This window comes from Suricata suricatta, chromosome X (genome assembly GCF_006229205.1).
Source record: "Suricata suricatta isolate VVHF042 chromosome X, meerkat_22Aug2017_6uvM2_HiC, whole genome shotgun sequence".
Taxonomy (NCBI): domain Eukaryota; kingdom Metazoa; phylum Chordata; class Mammalia; order Carnivora; family Herpestidae; genus Suricata; species Suricata suricatta.
Genome location: NC_043717.1, coordinates 99,443,593 through 99,463,998, shown reverse-complemented (window position 1 = coordinate 99,463,998; position 20,406 = coordinate 99,443,593). Strand labels below are relative to the sequence as shown.

At 43.9% G+C, this 20,406-nt stretch overlaps 1 protein-coding gene across 2 annotated transcripts in view; it reads left to right on the top strand.

Moving 5' to 3' along the window:
* Nucleotides 1-20,406, top strand: part of MCF2 (MCF.2 cell line derived transforming sequence) — a 68,797-nt gene that overhangs the window by 3,052 nt on the left and 45,339 nt on the right. The window contains exons 2-9 of one of the 2 annotated variants that reach the window (XM_029930912.1): nucleotides 8,001-8,120; nucleotides 8,942-9,058; nucleotides 10,635-10,784; nucleotides 12,814-12,947; nucleotides 13,483-13,597; nucleotides 16,519-16,638; nucleotides 18,595-18,786; nucleotides 19,696-19,887. In XM_029930912.1, the coding sequence (XP_029786772.1) occupies nucleotides 8,001-8,120; nucleotides 8,942-9,058; nucleotides 10,635-10,784; nucleotides 12,814-12,947; nucleotides 13,483-13,597; nucleotides 16,519-16,638; nucleotides 18,595-18,786; nucleotides 19,696-19,887 (1,140 nt within the window). The remainder of the gene's footprint in view (nucleotides 1-8,000; nucleotides 8,121-8,941; nucleotides 9,059-10,634; nucleotides 10,785-12,813; nucleotides 12,948-13,482; nucleotides 13,598-16,518; nucleotides 16,639-18,594; nucleotides 18,787-19,695; nucleotides 19,888-20,406) is intronic. The other variant, XM_029930913.1, reaches the window with a different exon arrangement.

Sequence of the window (20,406 nt, the reverse complement as noted above, 5' to 3'; positions counted from 1 at the left end):
TTGAAACCACAGCTATAGAATTTTTTAAATGTTTTTATTTAAAATTTTTTAATGCTTTATTTACTTTTGAGAGAGAGAGAGAGAGAGAGAGAGAGAGAGAGAGAGAGACAGTGTGAACAGGAGAAGGGCAGAGAGAGGGAGACACAGAATCTGAAGCAGGCTTCAGGCTCTGAGCTGTCAGCACAGAGCCTGACTCGGAGCTTGAACCCACAGACCGCGAGGTCATGACCTGAGCCGAAATCGGACACTCAACCGACTGAGCCACCCAGGCGCTCCTGTTTTTATTTATTTTTGAGACAGAGAAAGAGCACAAACAGGGAGGGGCAGAGAGAGAGGGAGACACAGAATCCAAAGCAGGCTCCAGGCTCTGAGCTGTCAGCACAGAGTCTGATGCAGGGCTCAAATCCACTGACTGTGAGATTGTGACCTGAGCCAAAGTTGGATGCTTAACCGACTGAGCCACCCATGCATACCTGGGAAATTTGAGGGTAGGCGTGAGGAGAAGGGAGTAGATCTTCTCTAGGAGGGAAAGGTGAGAGAGAGAGCGAGCTAATTCTGTGCCCATGAAGTGAAAGAACCAGAGAGAGCTGCTGTAGGGGTGGGGGGTGGGGATGTGGTACACAATGACGGGAGAAGGGGCAGTGTGTTCATTCTACTGAGGTACCTTTAAGCAGTCACATGCTGAAACTCAAAAAAAAATGCCTGCAAGAAGCTAAAAGTAATGCTCTTTCTTCTCCCATACTGGCTTTTTTTGTTTTTTAATAAAAATAAAAACAAAATAAAATAAGTCCGCCCTCTGCCCACATCCCTTTGCTGTTTTGACAGGCTCTCAAAAACAATTTATAGTTTTAAAATCTAGGGTTTGATGGTGGAGAAAATACAAATTGTGCTTTTTCATGTTTATATAATCCTAAAGATTAGAGATTCTTAAAGCAGCATACCAAAGAGTTTAGAAATGTAGTATCTCCAAACTGAAATGGAAAAGCTCAGTTGCCTTGAGTTATCTTTGCTGGAAGATCTGGGTGTCTGGCACTAGTTATGATGGGTGATTTGCTGTTTGTTTATTTACACACTAGTTTGGGGGCACCTGGGGGGCTTAGTGAAACATCCAACTCCTGATTTCAGTTCATAATTTCATGGTTTGTGGCATCGAGCCCCATGTCGGGTTCTGTGCTAACAGTGCGGAACCTGCTTGGGATATTCTCTCTCTCTCTCTCTCTCTCTCTCTCTCTCTCTCTCTCTCTCTCTCTCTCTCTTTCTGTCCCTCCCCCCCTTGTCCGTGTTCTCTCTCTTGCTCTTTCTCTCATTCACTCTCTCTCTAAGTAAAATAAATTTAAAAAATAAATAAACACTAGTTTTAAAATTGATGATCTTTAAGCTTTTAGACAAATATCTGCACGCTGTATAGAGAAAAAGCCTTCTCTGTGTATATGCTCATATTCAAACAGGCAACTGATCTGAAATCTGATGGCCTTTCAGGTTAAAATTTCTCAAGTGCTCTGTTTCCCGAGATCCACCTAGCCAGCAGTCATGGAGAGAGGAGTTTATATTGATACCGGCCCATGTTCAGATAACGTGGAGCTTTAGGTCACAGGGCGCACACTGGTAGCCCAAAGATGTGTTTTGTTTGGGTCATGAAGTGTTTTAACAAACTTTGAACTTGTTACCCGTCTTTAAAAATCCTGATGTTTTCACGCAACTCTGGTTTCTGGCTTCTTTTGAGAAATCAAAGATTTGGCAGAGTCCACCTTGTCGCCTGACTGGAACTGACTTGTGAGTGCCCTCCTGACCCCCCCCCCCCCCCCCCCCCCCCCCCCCCCCCCCCCCCCCCCCCCCCCCCCCCCCGCCTCCACCGAGCTCTCAAGTTCACCAGAATTGCCACCATTTCCAGGGACTGCGCGTCACCCAGGAGAGTGTGCGTTGCCATCTTCTACCTCCCGCAGGTTGTGTTTTGATGAAACCCTGCCTACTTCGCGTCTTTCCTTTCACCCCCTACCACATGGTAGCCATTCACATGGGTCACCTTTGTTTTACGTTTCAGGTTCAGACCCTTGACCCTGAATCCGATCCTTGTACTGTCCTTGCCCTGTTTCCCCAGATGCATCCTGTTGCGCCTTTTTCTGTCCATTAGGAGTTTCTCCAGAGGAAGGGAAGCTGAAAAATCTTCTTTTTCAGTCATGGCCTGATTAAGAGTCAGGTGAATCTGTTTGTTTTTTTAATTTTTAATATTTATCTTAGAGAGACAGATAGACAGAGCATGAGCAGGGGAGGGGCAGAAAGAGACAGAGACATGAATCTGAAGCGGGCTTCAGGCTCTGAGCTGTCAGCACAGAGCCTGATACGGGGCTCAGTCCCACGAACTGCGAGATCATGACCTGAGCCAAAGTCGGATGCTTAACTGACTGAGGCACCCAGGCACCCCAGGGGAATCTGGGTTTTAATTCTGCCACTTACAGGTGAGAAGTTTTTGAAAAGTTGCTAACCTCCCACAACCTCAGTGTATTACTTCCCTTTTGCTGCTCTAACAACTTACCACAAACTCAGCAGCTCAAAACCACACACATGTGTTCTGGTTAACATCTCTGGGAGCAGAAGTCCAAGATGAGTGTCACTGGGCTAAAAGAAAGGTGTTAGTCGGGCAGCGTTCCTTTTGGAAGCTTGGAGGAGAGTCTACTTCATTGACTGTTCCGGGTTCTAGAGACTGCCCACGTTCCTTGGCTCACGGCCCTGCATCACTGACCTGTGCCTCGGTTGTCCACCTTCTCTGACTCTGCCTCCCTCTTCGTCTAGTAAGGATCTTTGTGGTTACACTGCTCCCACTCCAATAATCCAGGATTATCTCCCCATCTCAAGACCGTTGCCTTAATCCTAATTTATAAAGTCCCCTTTGCCTAATAAGGTAACATATCTATAAGTTCCAGGGATGAAGTTCTCCAGTTGCAACATAAGGATAAAAACAGAATGTAAGGTGTGCACTCGGCACAATGTCATAATTATGCTCACGATCGTCATGATTCTTGTAATAGGCTTTCAGTAAAAAGTGACGCTCTCACCCGTGGCCAACTAGATAGTCTCCTTTCCCATACCATAAGGCTTTCAGTGGTCCTCAACATATATAAATATACATTTGTGTGTATTTTAAAAACTTTTGGGGGAGGCGCCTGGGTGGCCCAGTCGGTTAAGCCTCCGACTTCGGCTCAGTTCAGATCTCATGTTCGTGGGTTCGAGTCCTGCATCGGCTCTGTGCTGACAGCTAGCTCAGACCCTGGAGCCTGCTTCCAATTCTGTGTCTCCCTCTCTCTCTGACCCTTCCCTGCTCATGCTATCTCTCTCTGTCTCTCAAAAATAAATAAAACATTTAAAAAATTAAGAAAATAATTTAAAAAGCAATCCTTTATCAGTATCCCGCAAGTTTTCTACCTAAACCTACTTGTCTTTAGGTCTGAGAATCCAAGGTAAAATTTAAAACCTATCTTATTTTTTTAGGGCTTACAAACTGCTTTTGTATTCATTATTTAATTTAATTCTTATAGTAACTATAAGAAGTACGTACCCTGTTTAACATAAAATAAAATACACGTTATGTACGTCATAAATGGTGAGACATATAGGTTCATCGGGACTCTCTGTCTCTACTTCCGGTTCTCTACTCACGTTACCTGGGTGCTTCGAAATAAGTTTTCTCCAGCAGCTCGGGTCACGGCTACCGCTAGCTCTGGAATTGTGCCCTCCACGCGTTCTTCCCGTAGCACTAGTTTGAAAAAACTCAGGCAGGACTTTGGCCTTCGACTTCCATCAAATGTTCATTGCACTACTAATCACTGTGTGTTGGGAGGGCAAGGTCATGTAGAAAGATCACAGATCTTTTCCTTTTTTTAATTTAAAAAAGTGTTTATTTTTGAGAGAGTCAGAGAGACCAAGCGGGAGCAGGGGAGGGACAGAGAGAGAGGGAGACACAGAACCGGAAGCAGGCTCCAGGCTCCGCGAGCTGTCAGCACAGAGCCCGACGTGGGGCTCAAACTCACAAACCATGAGATTATGACCTCAGCCGAAGTGGGCCGCTCCACCAACTGAGCCACCCAGGCGGCCCAAAAGATAACAGTGTTAATTCAGAACCATCATTAACAGGAATAAGAGGCTGTCTTGGTCCGTTCCAGCTGCTCTTACAGAATACTGTAGACCGGCGTACAAACAACAGATCTTCTCTCTCACAGGTCCACAGGCTGGAAACCCAAGACATCAGGGCGCTGGCGGATTCGGGTCTTGTGGTTTGTGGGTCATAGGACTTTTGTCTGCGTCTTCACGCAGCAGAAAAGGTGACAGGTCTCTCTGGGGTCTCTTCACCCAGTCACCTCCCAAAGGCCTGTCATCCTAACCCCGTCACACTGAGGGCCAGGTTTCAGAACTTTGGGGTTCATCACCACTTACCACATAACGGAGGGGAAGAAGTCTCTCAGGAAGGGAGAGGGGAGCAGGGGTGTGGCCATCTGGGGGAGTTCCGAGTTGGATGGCCATTTCAATTTGTGTCTCTTTATCATCATTGATTATTTCATTTTGACCTCTTTTCTTTCACCTGTGAGTCTCCCCCGTGGTCCTGTTCCCTTCCTCTGGCTCTCATTGCCATGTAACTGTTGATGTCTCATCACTGTCTCAAATTGAATTCACCGATTTTAAGCAACCTATACACCCAGTGTGGGGCTCGAACCCACAACCCCGACATCAAGCGTCTCATGCTTCACTAAGCCAGCCATGCGCCTCTCAATCTGAATTTAAAATACCCCGTTTTAAATGTATATTTCCCAGGAGTCTAGGTCTTAAACCTGAGTGAAAGTTACTCCTTCTGCTAATAGACTTTATTTTTGAGAGCACATTTAGGGTCACAGCAAACAGCATAAAAAGCACAGAGTTCTCCTATATCCCCTGCCCCCACTGTATCTTACTTTATTTAAAGTTATTTATTTATTTTGAGAGAGAGAGAGCACGGGAGGGACAAAGAGAGAGAGGGAGAGAGAATCGCAAGCAGGCTCCATGCTGTGAGCACAGAGCCCGACTCAGGGCTCGATCCCACAAACTGTTAGATCCTGACCTAAGTCTAAATCAAGAGTTGAGCCAGCCAGGCACCCCCTCACCATATCTTAATAATTTTTGTGTTATGGTTTTGTTTCATTATTAACATTCTAACAGGTCTGAGAGATGGTTCTGTTTTAAGCATTTTTGTCATGTTTCACTTTGTTATGTTTTCACCTACTTTTTGGGGACTGGTGACTACCAACTGTCCCAGGCCCGACTTCCTTCCCCCTGGACTTGTACACACTTTTGTCTGATGGATGTCGTGTGGATGTCCCGCGGATCCGAGACACTTGGCTGGCTCAATCAGAAGAGCGTGCAAGTCTATATCTCAGGGTCATGAGTTTGAGCCCCATGGTGGGTGTAGAGATTATTAAATAAATAAATAAATAAATGAACTCACATAAAGTTCCCTGCTTTTCCTGTGATCCCCATGTCAGCAAGGGTCATGCCATGCACCCGCTCATGCCCAGAAATCTGGAGATTGGCTCAGTCTTTCCTTTTGTAGCAGCCACATTCCATTGTCTCGTAGATCAAACCTCCTAAATTCTACCCTCATCGCTGCTGCTGTTGCTGCTGGCCTGGATTGCTGTACCGCCTCCTAGCTCATCTGTCTGCCTCTGCTCTTGTCCAAATCCAGTCCTTTCATGAAGCTGAAGTGATCCCTCTAAAATGCAAATCTGATCGTTTTGCTCTGTTGCTGAAAACTTCGGAGAGTCTCCCCTTGCCTGCATGAGAATGCCAAGGTCGTCCCTGATCTGGCACCTTACCCATCTTTCTAGTACCATCTCCCATTGCTACACTCCCCAGAGTCATTTTCCTCTAGCTTTCCTGACCAGGACCTCTTGAAGAGATAGGGTAGTGTACGGTGATTAAGAGCACTGACTTATGGGGAGCCTGGGTGCAAGTGTCCAACTTTGGCTCGGGTCATGATCTCTTGGTTGGTGAGTTTGAGCCCCACATTGGGCTTGCCTCTGTCAGGGAGGAGCCCACTTCGGGTCCTCTGCCTCCCCGTCTCTTTGTGTCATTCTCTCTCTAAAAAATATATATATATTTTTTTAAAAAGCACTGACATAGACTCAGATTAAGCCTTCACCAGCTGGGACAAGTTAAACTCTCTGAGCTTCACTTTTTTTTTTTTTAATGTTTATATATTTTTGAGAGAGAGAGAAAGAGCAGGGGAGGGAAAAAGAGAGATGGAGACAGAGAACCTGACCATTGTCGGACTTGAACTTACCAACCGTGAGATCGTAACCTGAACTGAAGTTGGACACACAACCGACTGAGCCGCCCAGGTGCCCCCACTTTCTTTATTTGTAAAAGACGCTAGTTTAACTACTTCACATGATTATTATGAAGAGGGGCTATGACAATGTTGGCAAAACACTTGGCATAGAGTAAGCATTTGATATATGCTAGTTCATTATTACTATCGGGCCATACTACTCTGTCTCTCACTAATTTTGCATAGTTCCCTCCTCGTCTTTTTTTTTTTTTTAATGTTCACTTATCGGGGCGCCTGGGTGGCTCAGTCAGTTGAGCATCCACCTTTGGCTCAGGTAATGATCTCGTGGTTCGTGGGTTTGAGCCCCGCATTGGGCTCTGTGCTGACCATTAGCTCAGAGTGTGGAGCCTGCTTCAGTCTGCGTCTCCCCCTCTCTCTGACCCTCCCCTGCTCAAGCTGTCTCTCTCTTTCAAAAATAAATTTAAAAAAACATTTTAAAAAATTAATAAAAATAAAATGTTCACTTATTTAAGAGCACATGTGGCTAAGGGGCAGAGAGAGAGAGAGAGCAGGCTCTGTGCTGTCCCCAAAGACCCTGATGCGGGGCTTGATCCCATGAACCGTGAGATCATGACCTGAGCCAGAATCAAGGGTTGGACACTTAACTGACTGAGCCACCCAGGCACCCCCACCTCCTTTGTCTTTCTTTTAGCAACTGTTTCTTGACTACCTACATGTCAGTATTCTAGAAACTGGGAAAACATTGGTGCACCAGAATGACATTCTGATCCAATTCCTTTTCTTACGCTTCAGATAGACTGTTTTGACCATCCTAGATCTAGGATGCTCTGTGCTACCACTTCTCTTACGGTTTATTCTACTTCCTTTGTTTTACTGATCAAGCTGTGCTATAGAGTTAATGATCACTAATGGACTGCACTATAAGACTGATTTTTTTGCACGCTGGGTACGGACGACGTCTTATTAATTTGCGTACACGTGGACTGCTAACAGCACGTGATAGTCATTCACTTAAAAGCATGGAATGGACATGAAGAAGATAACTCCGTGAATGTGACTTGGATGAAAATAAAAATATGATTTCCTGACACAGGTTCCTTCCATTGCTTAGTTCCAGGATACAATGTATAAGCTCCCTTTGACTTTTACTGTTATCCTAGGAGCTTGCCTCCTAATTCCGTTTCACAGGGAATAAATGCCATTCAAGTACAAATGATTGACTGTAGAATGAAATGTCAGAGTCTAGTTCTTGGGGGCACCTGGCTGGCTCCATCGGTAGAGCATGTGACTCTTGATCCTCAGGGTCGTGAATTCAAGCCCCACGCTGGGTGTAGAGATGACTCAAATAGAAATCAACTTTACAAAAGTAATAAATAAAATTAAAACCTAGATTTGTTTTTTTTAAAGAGTATAGTTCTTTGTGACTTGGGATTAACTTTCGTGTGAGAAAATTCCACGCCATGGACATTTGCAAGGTTCTGATGGCAGTCTGATGACCTTACATTAGCTCTAGTGCTGTTTCTAAGTTTTTGGAGTGTATCAAGATCCATTTTTAAAGTTTTGTCCTTCTAGTGGCTCTTCTTGCCGTCAAAATGATTTCCTTTAGTTACATATTTTCTGGTACATGCTCAGTTGAGTGCACGTTTTGACGACTTTTCTTCCTTTGCTGTGTTTCTTCTTTCTGTAGGTTTCCTTTCCTGGGAACTTGCACTTGGTCTTGGTGCTACGTCCCAGCAGTTTTCTTCAAAGAACATTCACAAACATTGGATTTCGATTTAGTCAGGAGGACTTCCTGCTCAAATTACCAGTAAGAGGATATTATTTAAATGTTTTATTTCTTTAATTCTTGTGAGGACTTCATACCATGCTGTTGATGTTTTATCTGTGATCACAAAGCATTTAAAAGAAAAGAAATATGGTTCGTCTTCCCAAACTACAAATTTGAAACGCCTGGCGTCTTCTGCTTCTCTTGTTCAAATAAAGGCAGAGTTCAGTCAGCTCGTAACGAAGCAATCCCTATTGAAAAAGATACATGTCATCCATGTTGTTGATGTGTGTGTATGCATGCGTGCATGTGTGTATAAAATCAGGACATTTTAGTTTTAGGCAAGAAATGAGTGTGTGTTTTACGTACTTGTACTCCCATGAACTTGCATCCTGAGCTAGTTCATAGTACCATGATCTTTCTTTTTTTTAAACATATTTTTATACATTTACATAGAGTTAGCAACAGAGTCCTCGTAAATTTTGCTACTTTTGCGGAGATCAGTCCCTCCTGATAAGTTATAATGTACTACAGAGCACCCTTTTCCTTTGTTGTAGGCATAACATTCTTTCAGCAGGCCCGCCTTTGAGAGTGCAAAATTTTAGATCAAGGAGAACTAGCGGTTTGGGTTTCTGTGGAAATTAATTTTGCTTTACAGAGAAATGTTTCGTCCATGAAAACTGTCATTACCTAAAGAAGGTAGCGCCTCCATGTGGGCGCGGGGGAGGGTGTGCAGGAGAGAACTGTTAGAACCGTTTACAAAAAGTGATGCTGTGCGAACGAATGCTGAAGTTCATGGTACGGTTGACTGGCGGGATGCCGCGAAGGGCAGTTAACAGTGTCTTTCTTGCTTATTTACATAGGTGGTTATGCTGAGCTCAGTTAGTGACTTGCTGACATACATTGATGACAAGCAGTTGACCCCCGAGTTAGGCGGCACCTTGCAGTACTGCCACAGTGAATGGATCCTCATCAGAAATGTATGTTGAGCCTATAGTTCATAGTAGCCTTTAAAATCTAGTTCCGGCATTTCGTGTCCTCTTTGGGGAAAACAGCTTCCTTGCGGCTCCTGTTTCTCAAACACGTATGATTCAACATCTTGATTTTCTTCCCTAGGAACTATCTAGAAATGATGAAGAGTCACTGAGGATGGCAGCCGAAGGAGAGGCCTAGGGAGTAAGATCATGCTCTGCCCACTGCCTCCCGTGACCATGTAGTAACTTGAAGAAACAAAGCGTTGTTGGGTTCATACCTCAGCACTGCTCATTTTTAGCTGTGTGACCTTGTGCACGTTATATGGCCTCTCTAATTCTCTGTTTTCCCAATTATAAATGGGAATAATACTACTTCCCCTCATAGGGATATTGGGAGGGTTAAATGAGAGAACAGATGTAAGTTGTGTGGCACTGTGCCTGGCAGAGAACGAGCCCTCAAAGAATTCAAGTGATACAATTCCTCTCCTCCTAGTGATGCCTCTGTGGCGGTTAGAAGTATAGCAGGGTTGCCTTCGGTTTTAGAAACTGGCAAACAGGCAAACACCCTGTGCCTCATGGGTGTGAGTTTATAGTAGAAGAATCTGTGCTCCAAATCCCAGTGATAAGGGAACGCTTCCGAAGGAAATGATTTCTCATTAAATCAGGATCCTAGTTTCCGCATCTTTATTTGTCATTCAGAGGTTCTGTTCGTTCAGATGAAAGTGTGTGGTCAAAATTGGTGGTGTCTAGCCTTTCATAACCTCTAAACCTGCAAACAAAAGAGCGGATCACCTCGAGCTGTGTGGTAACCAGAGGGTTTCCATGGTCTCGACGGGCTGCCCTTTTTTATTTTTATTTTTCCCCGAGCAGTGGATTTTGGAAACCATCAACCGCACAGCACGACTTGATGTTTGAGGGCAACTGAACCTTTGCAATCACAGTTTCACGTCCTGTGCCTGAATGAATTGTTGTGGCCAGTTTGTTCCCCCATCACCTTTGTGCATTGCTTTGTGTGGAATGCTACTGCTTGCTCATAAGTTATAATAACTGTCCAGTGGCTTTGGCGTTCTCTTCCGGAGTAAAGTTAGTATTAAAGTAGTTTGACACTTGCAGGGTTCCATGAGATAGACCTAAACAAAAGCGGAAAACAAATGACTCAGTTCACGGCAGCTTTAAGAAATTGGTTTCAGGGGTGCCTGACTGGCCCCATCGGAGGAGCACACGACTCTTGAATCTTGGGGTTGAGAGTTCAAGCCCCACGTTGGGTGTAGAGATTACTAGAAACAAGGAAATAAACTTTAAAACAAAGACATTGTTCTCATTGGTGTTCAAGAAATGAGTACAGAAGTTTAGATAAAAGACAGTCAAGAAGACTCTTTACCATTACGTTAGTTTCCTAGAGGCTTAGATGCAAAGGTCAAGTTGATTACCAAGGGCAATGCCAACTTTCCTTAGCAGAAGAGAGGTCATACCCTATGTGCTTGTTGTCATACCTCGATGAGAACATGAATACAGTTACTGATCTAGGTATTGGTATGCTGGCATTTTCCATGGAATTAAAAGGATCACCGCATCTTTGCAGGCTATAGAAAATTTTGCTCTCACAGTGAAAGAAATGGCTCAGATGTTACAGTCCTTTGGAACTGAAGTGGCGGAGACAGAACTCCCAGGTGATATCCCTTCAATAGAAGAAATCCTCGCACTCCGTGCTGAGAGGTATCACATGTTAAAGGTATGTCTGATAGAGACCATGACCTTTCTTTCACAGCGCATGTGCATTTCACACTGATTGGTGGGCGGAGACACACAAGGGGAAAGTGGCCGGATCTGTTGAATGTGAGTGTCCCCTTTGTAACTGGTGCATTCTCTTGAGAAGTTCTTTATTTGTTAAGAGAATAGTCCATACGTGCCCCTGAATGAGAAATCCATAGTCCTCTTCGTTATCACGTGTTCTTTATCTTCTCAAAAGGCCCACTCGTTTGGAAAGCTGGAGAATCAGAAGGCAGATGACTATTCTAGTCTAACCGACCCCCTTCCCCCCACCCGCCCGCCACAGTGCAATGTGAAATGGAAAAGGAGAACCAGATGAGGGGTCAGGGGGCCTGCGACCAAAGCAAACATTGTTAAATTGATCATAGGCTTTCTTTTGCACAGAGTAGCAGTTTTGTTTTTTGTTTTTGTTTGTTTTTTTTTAAGTAGGCCAGCATGGGGCTTGAGCTCATGACCCTGAGACCAAGTGTCATGTACTCCACTGACTCAGCCAGCCAGGTGTCCCCACAGAGTACTAGCTTTTGATGTTTTCTACAATAGACCTTAGATGGCCAATTGATTCCGCCCCCCTACCCAGTTGTCTGTAGTGTTGGGTTGTGAAGGATTCTGAGTCACAGTTCAGACCATCACCAAGTACTTTGAGATTCACTTTCTCCCAAAAGTTGAAGAATGATCTCAAGAAGCACCAGGTGGCCCTGTACCATTCATGTCCTTCTGGGAGGAGGCAGGGAAGAGGGTGGTGGGGATTCTCAGATACGAGCTCTGTGTAGAGGGGACACTTTTATGTTGAATTGCTTTTTGAGGTGACATTTGTAAATGAAGAGGAGCGAGGCTGAAATCATGAATCATAATCTAAAAGCAAAGCTGTTCAAAGAAAGAAAGCTTGGTCCTTCCTAAGCTGTGTGATCGGGTAGGTTGCTACCCTTCTCTCTGAGTTGCGGTCACCTTACGTGCACAGTGAGGTTGGTGACAATACATGCCTACCTTGTAGGGTTGTCATGGGAATGAAATGGAGTGATGTGTGTACAGCCATGGTTGGCACATAGCTGCTATTTCATAAGCATTAGCTCTTTTTAAGAAAAATTTAATGTTTTATTTTATATTTGAGAAAGACAGAGACAGAGCAGGAGTAGGGGAGGGGCAGAGAGATGGAGGAGACAGAATCCGAAGGAGGCTCCAGGCTCTGAGCTGTCAGCACAGAGCCTGATGCAGGGCTCGAACTTACGAACACTGAGATCATGACCTGAGCAGAAGTCAGACGCTCAACCGACTGAGCCACTCAGGTGCCCCGTAAATAATAGCTCCCAGTGTTTATGTTCTTATTCATATTTGTGGTGTTGCTGTGGAACCCGTTCCCGGGGAAATACATGGACACCCAAATATTTGCATAACATTTCAGAGGACCCTTAGATCTCCTGAAGGAAGTCCTAGCTAGCTCTTAGATGCCTGCGGAATCTACCCACCAACGTTAAGACCTTCTGAATAGAAAGCAGCATATGTTCCATGACGAATTAATTAACCCAAATGTGAAGTGACACAACCCGTCACGCAGTGCTTGATAACAATGAAGGATTAAGAAAGGCATCTATGTATCTCGGAATGTACATTCAATATTATTTTAACTGTATGCTTTCTATTGTGGTAGATTTCACTCTGCTACTCCTGCTTTTTTGGAGCACATTCAATGTATTAGTAGAGTAGAATGAATTAGAACTTTCCACCAGTAAGAGAAGGAGACTACATCTGGAGCCCGAGGCACTGCTGCCTGTAAAGATCTTATTAAAACAGCTTTTGCAACATCCATCTCAATAGGCAGAGGCTTCTTGGAAATCCTCACGGGTTTTGCATTCGTGGTACTGATGGAGTCCATAGAGGCCGTTCTAGAACTGCTGTCTCTCTCCTGCGTGCTATGGGCGTATGGTTTCCTTGCCTTTAGGTCGTTCAGATTGGGTTGTTAGCAGGCTAATTCGTCCGGTTGTGCCTTTTTACAGAACGATATTAAGGCCGTAACCAAAGAAGGAAAAATCCTCCTCACAAGTCTGGAAGTGCCTGGCATTGGAGATGTTGTCAGTTCAAGACTTGAATGTCAGCCACAAATCAGTGGTGACTGGCAGACTGTTAATAAGTGAGTACTCCCCTTTTGGTTTGGAATTACTTGTTTTATGCTTTTGAAAGGGAATTCTAGTTTTGCTTCAGTCTCTTAAGTGTGCAAGTATTCCTGGACCTTTGGAAATCTGAGCACACACTCCCTAGTTGTTTCATAGAGATTCGTTTGCTTGTAGAAGAAGTCCTGTGGACATTGAGAGGCTCTTTGTGGACCAAGTGTTATGTCCTCTGAGTTTGCTTATAATTCTTTTTTTTAATGTTTATTTTTGAGAGAGAGAAAGAGAGAGCCTGTGTGCAGCACAGGGAGGGAAGGGCAAAGAGAGATGTGGACAGAGGACACAAAGGGGTCTGTGCCGACAGCACAGAGCCTGATGTGGGGCTCGAACTCATGATCGATGAAATCATGACTGGAGCCAAAGTTGGACACTTCACCCACTGAGCCACCCAGGCACCCTGACTTTGCTCATAATTCTTAATGTCCAGACCAGATTTATGTACTTATCTACAGAACAATCACTGGTGTGAAGGAATTCTAATGGCTTTTCTTTGTTAAGATTGCTGACTCAAGTACATGATATGGAAATAGCTTTTGATGGATTTTGGGAAAAACACCAACTAAAAATGGAGCAGTATCTGCAACTATGGAAGTTTGAGCAGGATTTTCAAGAGGTCAGTTGAAACATTCCTTTACACAGAGTTTTTCATTATTGCCAGAGGTTCTTACTTTCTCCTTGATCATGAGAAATACAGTCTCACTACATGTGCCCTGATACCCAGAGAGAGACGGAAAGGGGACAGATATGAGTGGCCCCTGCCAAGATGTTTTTCTTGGTTTCCTAGGAGAAAGCACGGAACGTGTAAGACAGGACTAAATTGCCATCCACCCTGATGTTTGTTTTTGAAACTTATTTTACATATAAAATACTTTCAGGGTATGGAATAGCTTTCCAAGGAAATAATACCCACTTCCTTCTTGTTTTTTCTTTTTAAATACCATATACTTATACTGACCGTATTTAATATGACCTAACAAAAACAATTTTCTTTTTTGTAATGTTTATTTATTTTGGGGAGAGAGGGAGAGAGTGACCATGAGAACAAGTTGGGGAAGGGCAGAGAGAAAGGGAGACAGAATTTGAAACAGGCTCTGTGGACTTTGTGCTGTCAGTGCAGAGCCCAACACAGGGCTCGAACCCACGAACCGTGAGATCATGACCTGAGCCGAAGTCAGATGCTTGGCCAACTGTGCCACCCAGGTGCCCCAAAACATTTTTTTCTGATCCAGTAATTTATTTCTATGAAAAGCCTGATGGATGAAGTGAAATCATGTTCCATCATGCATTATTTGAAAGGTTCAAAGTACATTCTAGTTGGATGCTTCTGGAAAATACATCACATGTGGTCAAGAGACATAGATTTAGTCGCTTCTTTTCTTTTGCAGTCATGTGCAAGCTCTTCACAGTCTCTTTCATAGTACTTTACCAAGAGATCCAAGGAAAACTTCTCGCTTTTCTCTCTCACATGTAACTAGTTTTTTAGCCATGACTTTCTTACTTACTTGGTATTTCATTGGTTCCAGCCAGATTGGTTTCCCTCACATGATTCAAACAGATTTTAGAATGCCATGCTCTCTGTGAAACCTTACTTAATGAAAGAATAGGCCACGTTGCTCGCGGTCCTTCCAGATCTTTCCGTCCTCCCCAACGGAATCCATGCAAAAATAACACTCTTCCTGAATGTGCCCCCATTGTGCCTCGACTTCGGTGTTAATTGGCATCCATACTACATTCTTGTCCTGGAGTTATATTCTGTTTCTTCAGATCATTGTTGCCTTTAATCGGGATCGTTCTTTGTCTTGGATTGTAATCTCCCGACGCCATCTGTATCTCATGGTGACTTGCAGATAGGTTCCATATATGTAAGAACTTCACTTAAAAAAAAATCTTATTTGTAAATTCAGATGTACAGAAAAATTTGAATATTCTCAAACTTGAGATATTTTTGAATCTACAAGATGGGAATATTCTCTTGCATAATCACAGGACAGTTATCGAATTTAGGACATTTAACAATAATGCATTCCTTTTCTGTCACCTACCATTAGAATTCCAGTTTTATCAATTGACTCAATAATGTTATTTATATCATTTTCTACACTCCACTATAGGAGTTCGTCTTAAAGGGTTGGGTGTTGCGTAAGTCATCATGTCTAGTCACTTTTAATCTAGGAACATTTCCGTAGCCTTTCTTTGTCTTTCATAACAGTGACATTTTTGAAGAATACAGTTTTTTTTAATATAAAATGTTCTTCATTTTCCATTTGTCTGACATTTCCTTTTTCTTTTTAACTTTATTTATTTATTAGGGGAGGGTGTGTACGGCCAGAGAGAGAGAGCTAGAGAGAGAATTTCAAGCAGGCTTCTCACTGGTGGCACAGAGCTCAACAAGGGGCTCGATCCCACTAATTGTGAGATCATGACCTGAGCCAAAGTCCGATGCTCAACTGACCGAGCCCCCCCATGGGCCCCTGTGTGACATTTTCTTATAATTAGATTAACCATTATATGACCACTAGGAATACTCTACAAGCTATGTGTTCTTCTGAGGGTATCCCTCTTAGTCCTTCCAGATCTTCCCCCGCCCCCCAAGCGACGGAGTAAATGTGTATCATTGTTGTGCATTTTGATTACCCTATCAGGCTGCTGTTGAGTTTCTCCACTGTCTCATTACTTCCTCCCACTTGTAACTAGTAGGAACCGTGTGGGAAGAAAATTTAAGGTCACACAACTATCTTGCTGTTCATCCCAAGTTCTTCATACATTTAGCATCAGTGAGTGATGTTTGCCTCAACCAGTCTTTACTACAATTGTTATAAAATGCTTATTTCCCAACTCGATAGTTCTCTCTGCATTGACTGCTTCACGTAGGCTCACTACTGTGAGCAAGAGTCTTCCCTTCTCCCTATCTATTGCTTTATCTAATTCTGGGGTTCAAGACTTCCTTGTTCTTTCATTGTTGGTGATTGTTTACTGTTCTGAACTATTTTGGTGTGTCCGACAGGCTACTCTGTCCTTGTGACACGTCCAGATATTTTTCTTTTGGCGTCACGTCTTTACTTTCTGGCAAAAAGATGCTTCATGCTCATCTTATATCTACTCTGCTTTAGCCCTGGAACGCTATAGCCATTTTCCTGGTTTCTTTTTCTGGGATGTGATAGTAAAGACCAAGATCTGGGTTCCAAGTATGCTAATTACTACTGGCGGATCTTCGTTCCTGGGCCCACTCACCATAGCACTAGGGAATATATATGCAAGTATGTCCATGCACATGGACTTCCATACGTGCCCCCACACATAAGCCTACACACAAATATAGTGATATTTTACAGATCACGTGCATACGCTGGTCTTTAGGAGCTTAGATGTTAGTAGATTGTATCGGTTCCTGGGGATAAAATGACAAAAGTGGTTTCCACATGTGCGATGTTTCCATATTGCTCTTCTTATTTAATAGTGTTTCCTATAAAAACGATCAAAGGAAGAATGCCATATAAGTCATATGCTTAAAGCCTTGTTTTTCTCCTGTTGCAGGTCGTGAGAGAAATCGAATTTCTGTTAAGCCAACAAGCAAAGCTGGCAGACGCCACAGGGAACCTAGGTCAAGTAAAACAAAAAATTAAAAAGTTGGAACACTTAAATGAAAAGTCTCAGGTACGATGACAGATCAGATTGTCACTATTCTCATAGTTAATTCTGATGGTTTTCAGGAGCATGAACCCTTCTGGTTCGCCTTTCCTAGCAACCGTCTGTGTAATGGGTTTAATGACACGAGTCTGTATTCTCTTCCTATCAACGTGGGTGAGAGGTGACCCTGCTGATGCGTCACGTAGTCATAACAGGCAGCCCCCGAGAGAACTGTGCGAATGGTTTCAGGCCCACCAATAGGAACGGACGCATCACGCAATCAGAAAAATGCATGTCAGGAATGCTATTTGGTACTTGGAAACGATGGAAATATACAAAAGCATTATTTCATAAATATCCATCACGTGGTATATGCAGTTGAACCAAACATGGATTAAATTTTCTTAAAAAAACTTTTTAATGTTTTATTTATTTTTGACAGAGAGAGAGACAGACAGAGCATGAGCAGGGGAGGGGCAGAGAGAGGGGGAGACACAGAATCCAAAGCAGGACCCAGGCTCTGTCAGCACAGAGCCTGATGTGGGGCTCGAGCTCATGAACTGCGAGTTCATGACCTGAGCTGAAGTCAGATGCTTCACCCACTGAGCCACCCAGGCACCCCCAAATTTTCTAAGCCTCAGTGTCTTCACCTATAAATTGGGCTTTAAGTGACCTACTCTGCAGAATGAGTAGGAGGACTGCTTTCGATGTTGTCAATAAAACACTTAGCACGGTACCTACGGTATATGATTATATAATAAGTACTCAAAAGAGCCAACGATGATCACTTTGCTGGTCTTAAAGCTTGGACTCTTGGCTTTAACAGGTAATAAATTAGCTCTGGTCTTCTGTCTTGTATGAGACAGCAAGGCCATTGAGGTGGGTCAAGTTACAAATCTTTGTGGCGTAGGAGAAAGAGAAGGCAAACTGGGTTGGAAACTAGGGGCTTTGATTTTTTAGTTTGTTAATTTTATTTTGTTTTTAGTATCTCTTAATAGTTTTAATTGTGGTTAAAAAAAAAGCCCATTACGTGAAAGTTTATTTATTTTGAGAAGAGGGAGGATCCCAAGCAGGCTCCACGCTGTCATCGCGGAGCCCAACAAGGGCCTTGAACCCACAACTGCGAGAGCATGAGCTGAGCCAAAGCTGAGAGCCGGAGAGTTAAACAACTGAGCCGCCTGGCTGCCCCCCCCCCGCCCGCTCCCGCATCCTAACCACTTTTAAGTACACAGTCCAGTAGTGTTAACTGTAGTCACGTTGTTGTGCAGCAGATTGCCAGAGTGTTTTCATCTTGCAAATCTGAAGCTATACCCAGTAAAAAAATAACTCTCCATTAGAACTTTGGGTTTCCCTTCAGCTACGTAGGCCAGTCACTTATTCGTTCTGGGCGTCAGTTTTCCTTATTTCACCTCGATGGATATTTCCTGACCTCCTCCTATTTCAGTTGCTATGTCGGGAGCAGGTGGGGGACCAGGGTGCGAGGGCTGGGAGGTGGGATGCCTGGCATTTGTAGAATGGAGGCAAGGCCACTAAGATCCCTTTGGACTTGAATGCCCTGTGGTGTTCACTTCACTATGTCAAGTAGGCGGGCAGGTGCTGACTGTAACGAGATTTCCGGAGCTGAGCTGGTAATGAAATCCATTCGCTTTCGTTTAGCTGGTGTATCCCTCATCTCGTATATGCAGTTCTCTTCCAAATCTGCACATACCCGCAGAAGCAAATCTCGTCCACACTGAGCAGCCTGGTTCATGTTCTGTTTCTGTCACCAGAAATGTGTGGGCGTCTAATGACGTCACTGCCGTAGCTAATTACTGTAACAGTAAGCTTTCGGACAGCCTGCAGAAGTATGACGTCAGATCATATTTTCGGCACTCTGTCCGCCTTGCTTAAAGCGATTTGCTTCTCGGTTACTTTCTTGTTGCCCCCTTCCTCTATTTGAACAGCAATCATACACTGCTTATTTTACTTCTTTCTTTAAATTAGGATCTGTTAGCAAAGGCCCGGTTTGTGATATTACACGGACACAGACTTGCTTCAAATCACCATTATGCACTTGATCTGATCTGCCAGAGGTGCAATGAACTTCGTTACCTTTCTGATATTTTGGTTAATGAGATTCAAGCCAAACGGATACAGCTCGGCAGGATCTTCAAAATGCATAAACTCCTGCAGCAGGTAGTGTCGTGAGACCTGATGCATTTCTTAATAAGAGGGCCGTTTGTTTTTCCTTTTGCGTTATAGGGTGAGGGTCTGGTATAGCTTTGAAATTGAATGTGCACGAAGTGGAAGGACTTGAACCTGATGATCTTTGTTTAATCTATGTACCCGTGCAATATTCCCGGCAGATGTAGTATCGCAGACATTGTGGGTGCTGGTTTGAATATTGAGATCACAGTGGCGATGGCTTCCTTTCTATTTTGGGCACATCTCTGCATCCTCTCCTCTGGTGATAATTTGCAGTCAAAACACTTTTCAAGGCCCTAGAGGGATTTTGCTAAAGCCAGAAACTCCTTCCACATTTCATAGTTACCGCAGTGAGAAATTAAACAGTGACTGGAAAATATTCCTCCCTGGCTTGTGGGTCTGACCCCCCCCCCCCGCCTTTCAGAAGAGGAAGATCTGGCTTTGGAACCTCGCACCCGAACATGAACATCTTAATCTGGATACATCCTTCTTTGGCAGGGAAACCTTCAGCCTTGTCCTTGGCAGTTCATAGTTTGCTAGGTGTTTCCTATGTCACTTATTGATTTGGGGAGTGTAGCAAGCAGCTGTGGGCAAATTCTCACTGCAGAATGCATTCCTTGTTATGAAATAAGTACGGTGATTCCCAGCCTTGGCAATCCATCAGAAATACCTGTGGAGCTCTGCAGAAATATGAATGCCTGGCTTATGGCCCAGAGCTACTGAATCAGGATTTCTGGGGGCTGCACCCAGGTATCTTTGTTTTTTTAACAGCTCTGGAAGCAACTCTGATTCCCAGATACCAGGGCTGCTAAACACTCCTAAAAGGTGAACGGATTTTTATTTATTCACTCACGGTTTCATGTGTGTGTGTGGCGTGCGTGTGTGTGATTTGCTCGCCAGGCTCATCAGTGCTGTGATGAAGGAGAATTCCTTCTAGCTAACCAGGAAATAGAGAAGTTTCAGTCTAAAGAAGATGCTCAGAAAGCCTTCCAAGACATTGAGAATTTTCTCGAAACGGCTCTGCCCTTTGTAAATTATGATCCTGATACCCTGCAGTATGAATTTGATGTCGTTTTGTCACCTGAACTCAAGGTAAGGAGTCTGTTCTGTTGTTGTTGTTTTTTCTTCCCCCAAAGAAACACAGTTTTTAAAACTATAGTTCCATTAGCGTTGCGAAGAGTTTTACTACTTCACAGCAAACTTTATTCACATCGTAGTTACACGGCTCTCTTGATGAGGAGGGGTGCTATTCGTACCACAGTTAAGCATCAAAAATCCAAGGGCTCGGGGAGCCTGGCCGGCTCAGGCAGAAGGGCATGTGACTCTTGATCTTGGGGTCGCGAGTTTGAGCCCCACATTGGGTGCAGAGATTACTTTAAAATAAATAAATAAATAAATAACCTTAAAAAAAAAAAGAATCCAAAGGCTTATGCTTGCCACATAATGAGGAGTAAATCCTTTTCGATCTGGGACCCCATTATCGTTCAAGTCCTTTCACATACTAGGGGCTCTCACATACATTGTTTCACACATCCATGGAGAAGGGGCCAAAGCCATCCTAGGAGAACCCTGGGCCCATGGCGAGAGCATTCTACTCCCAAAGGTCTTGTC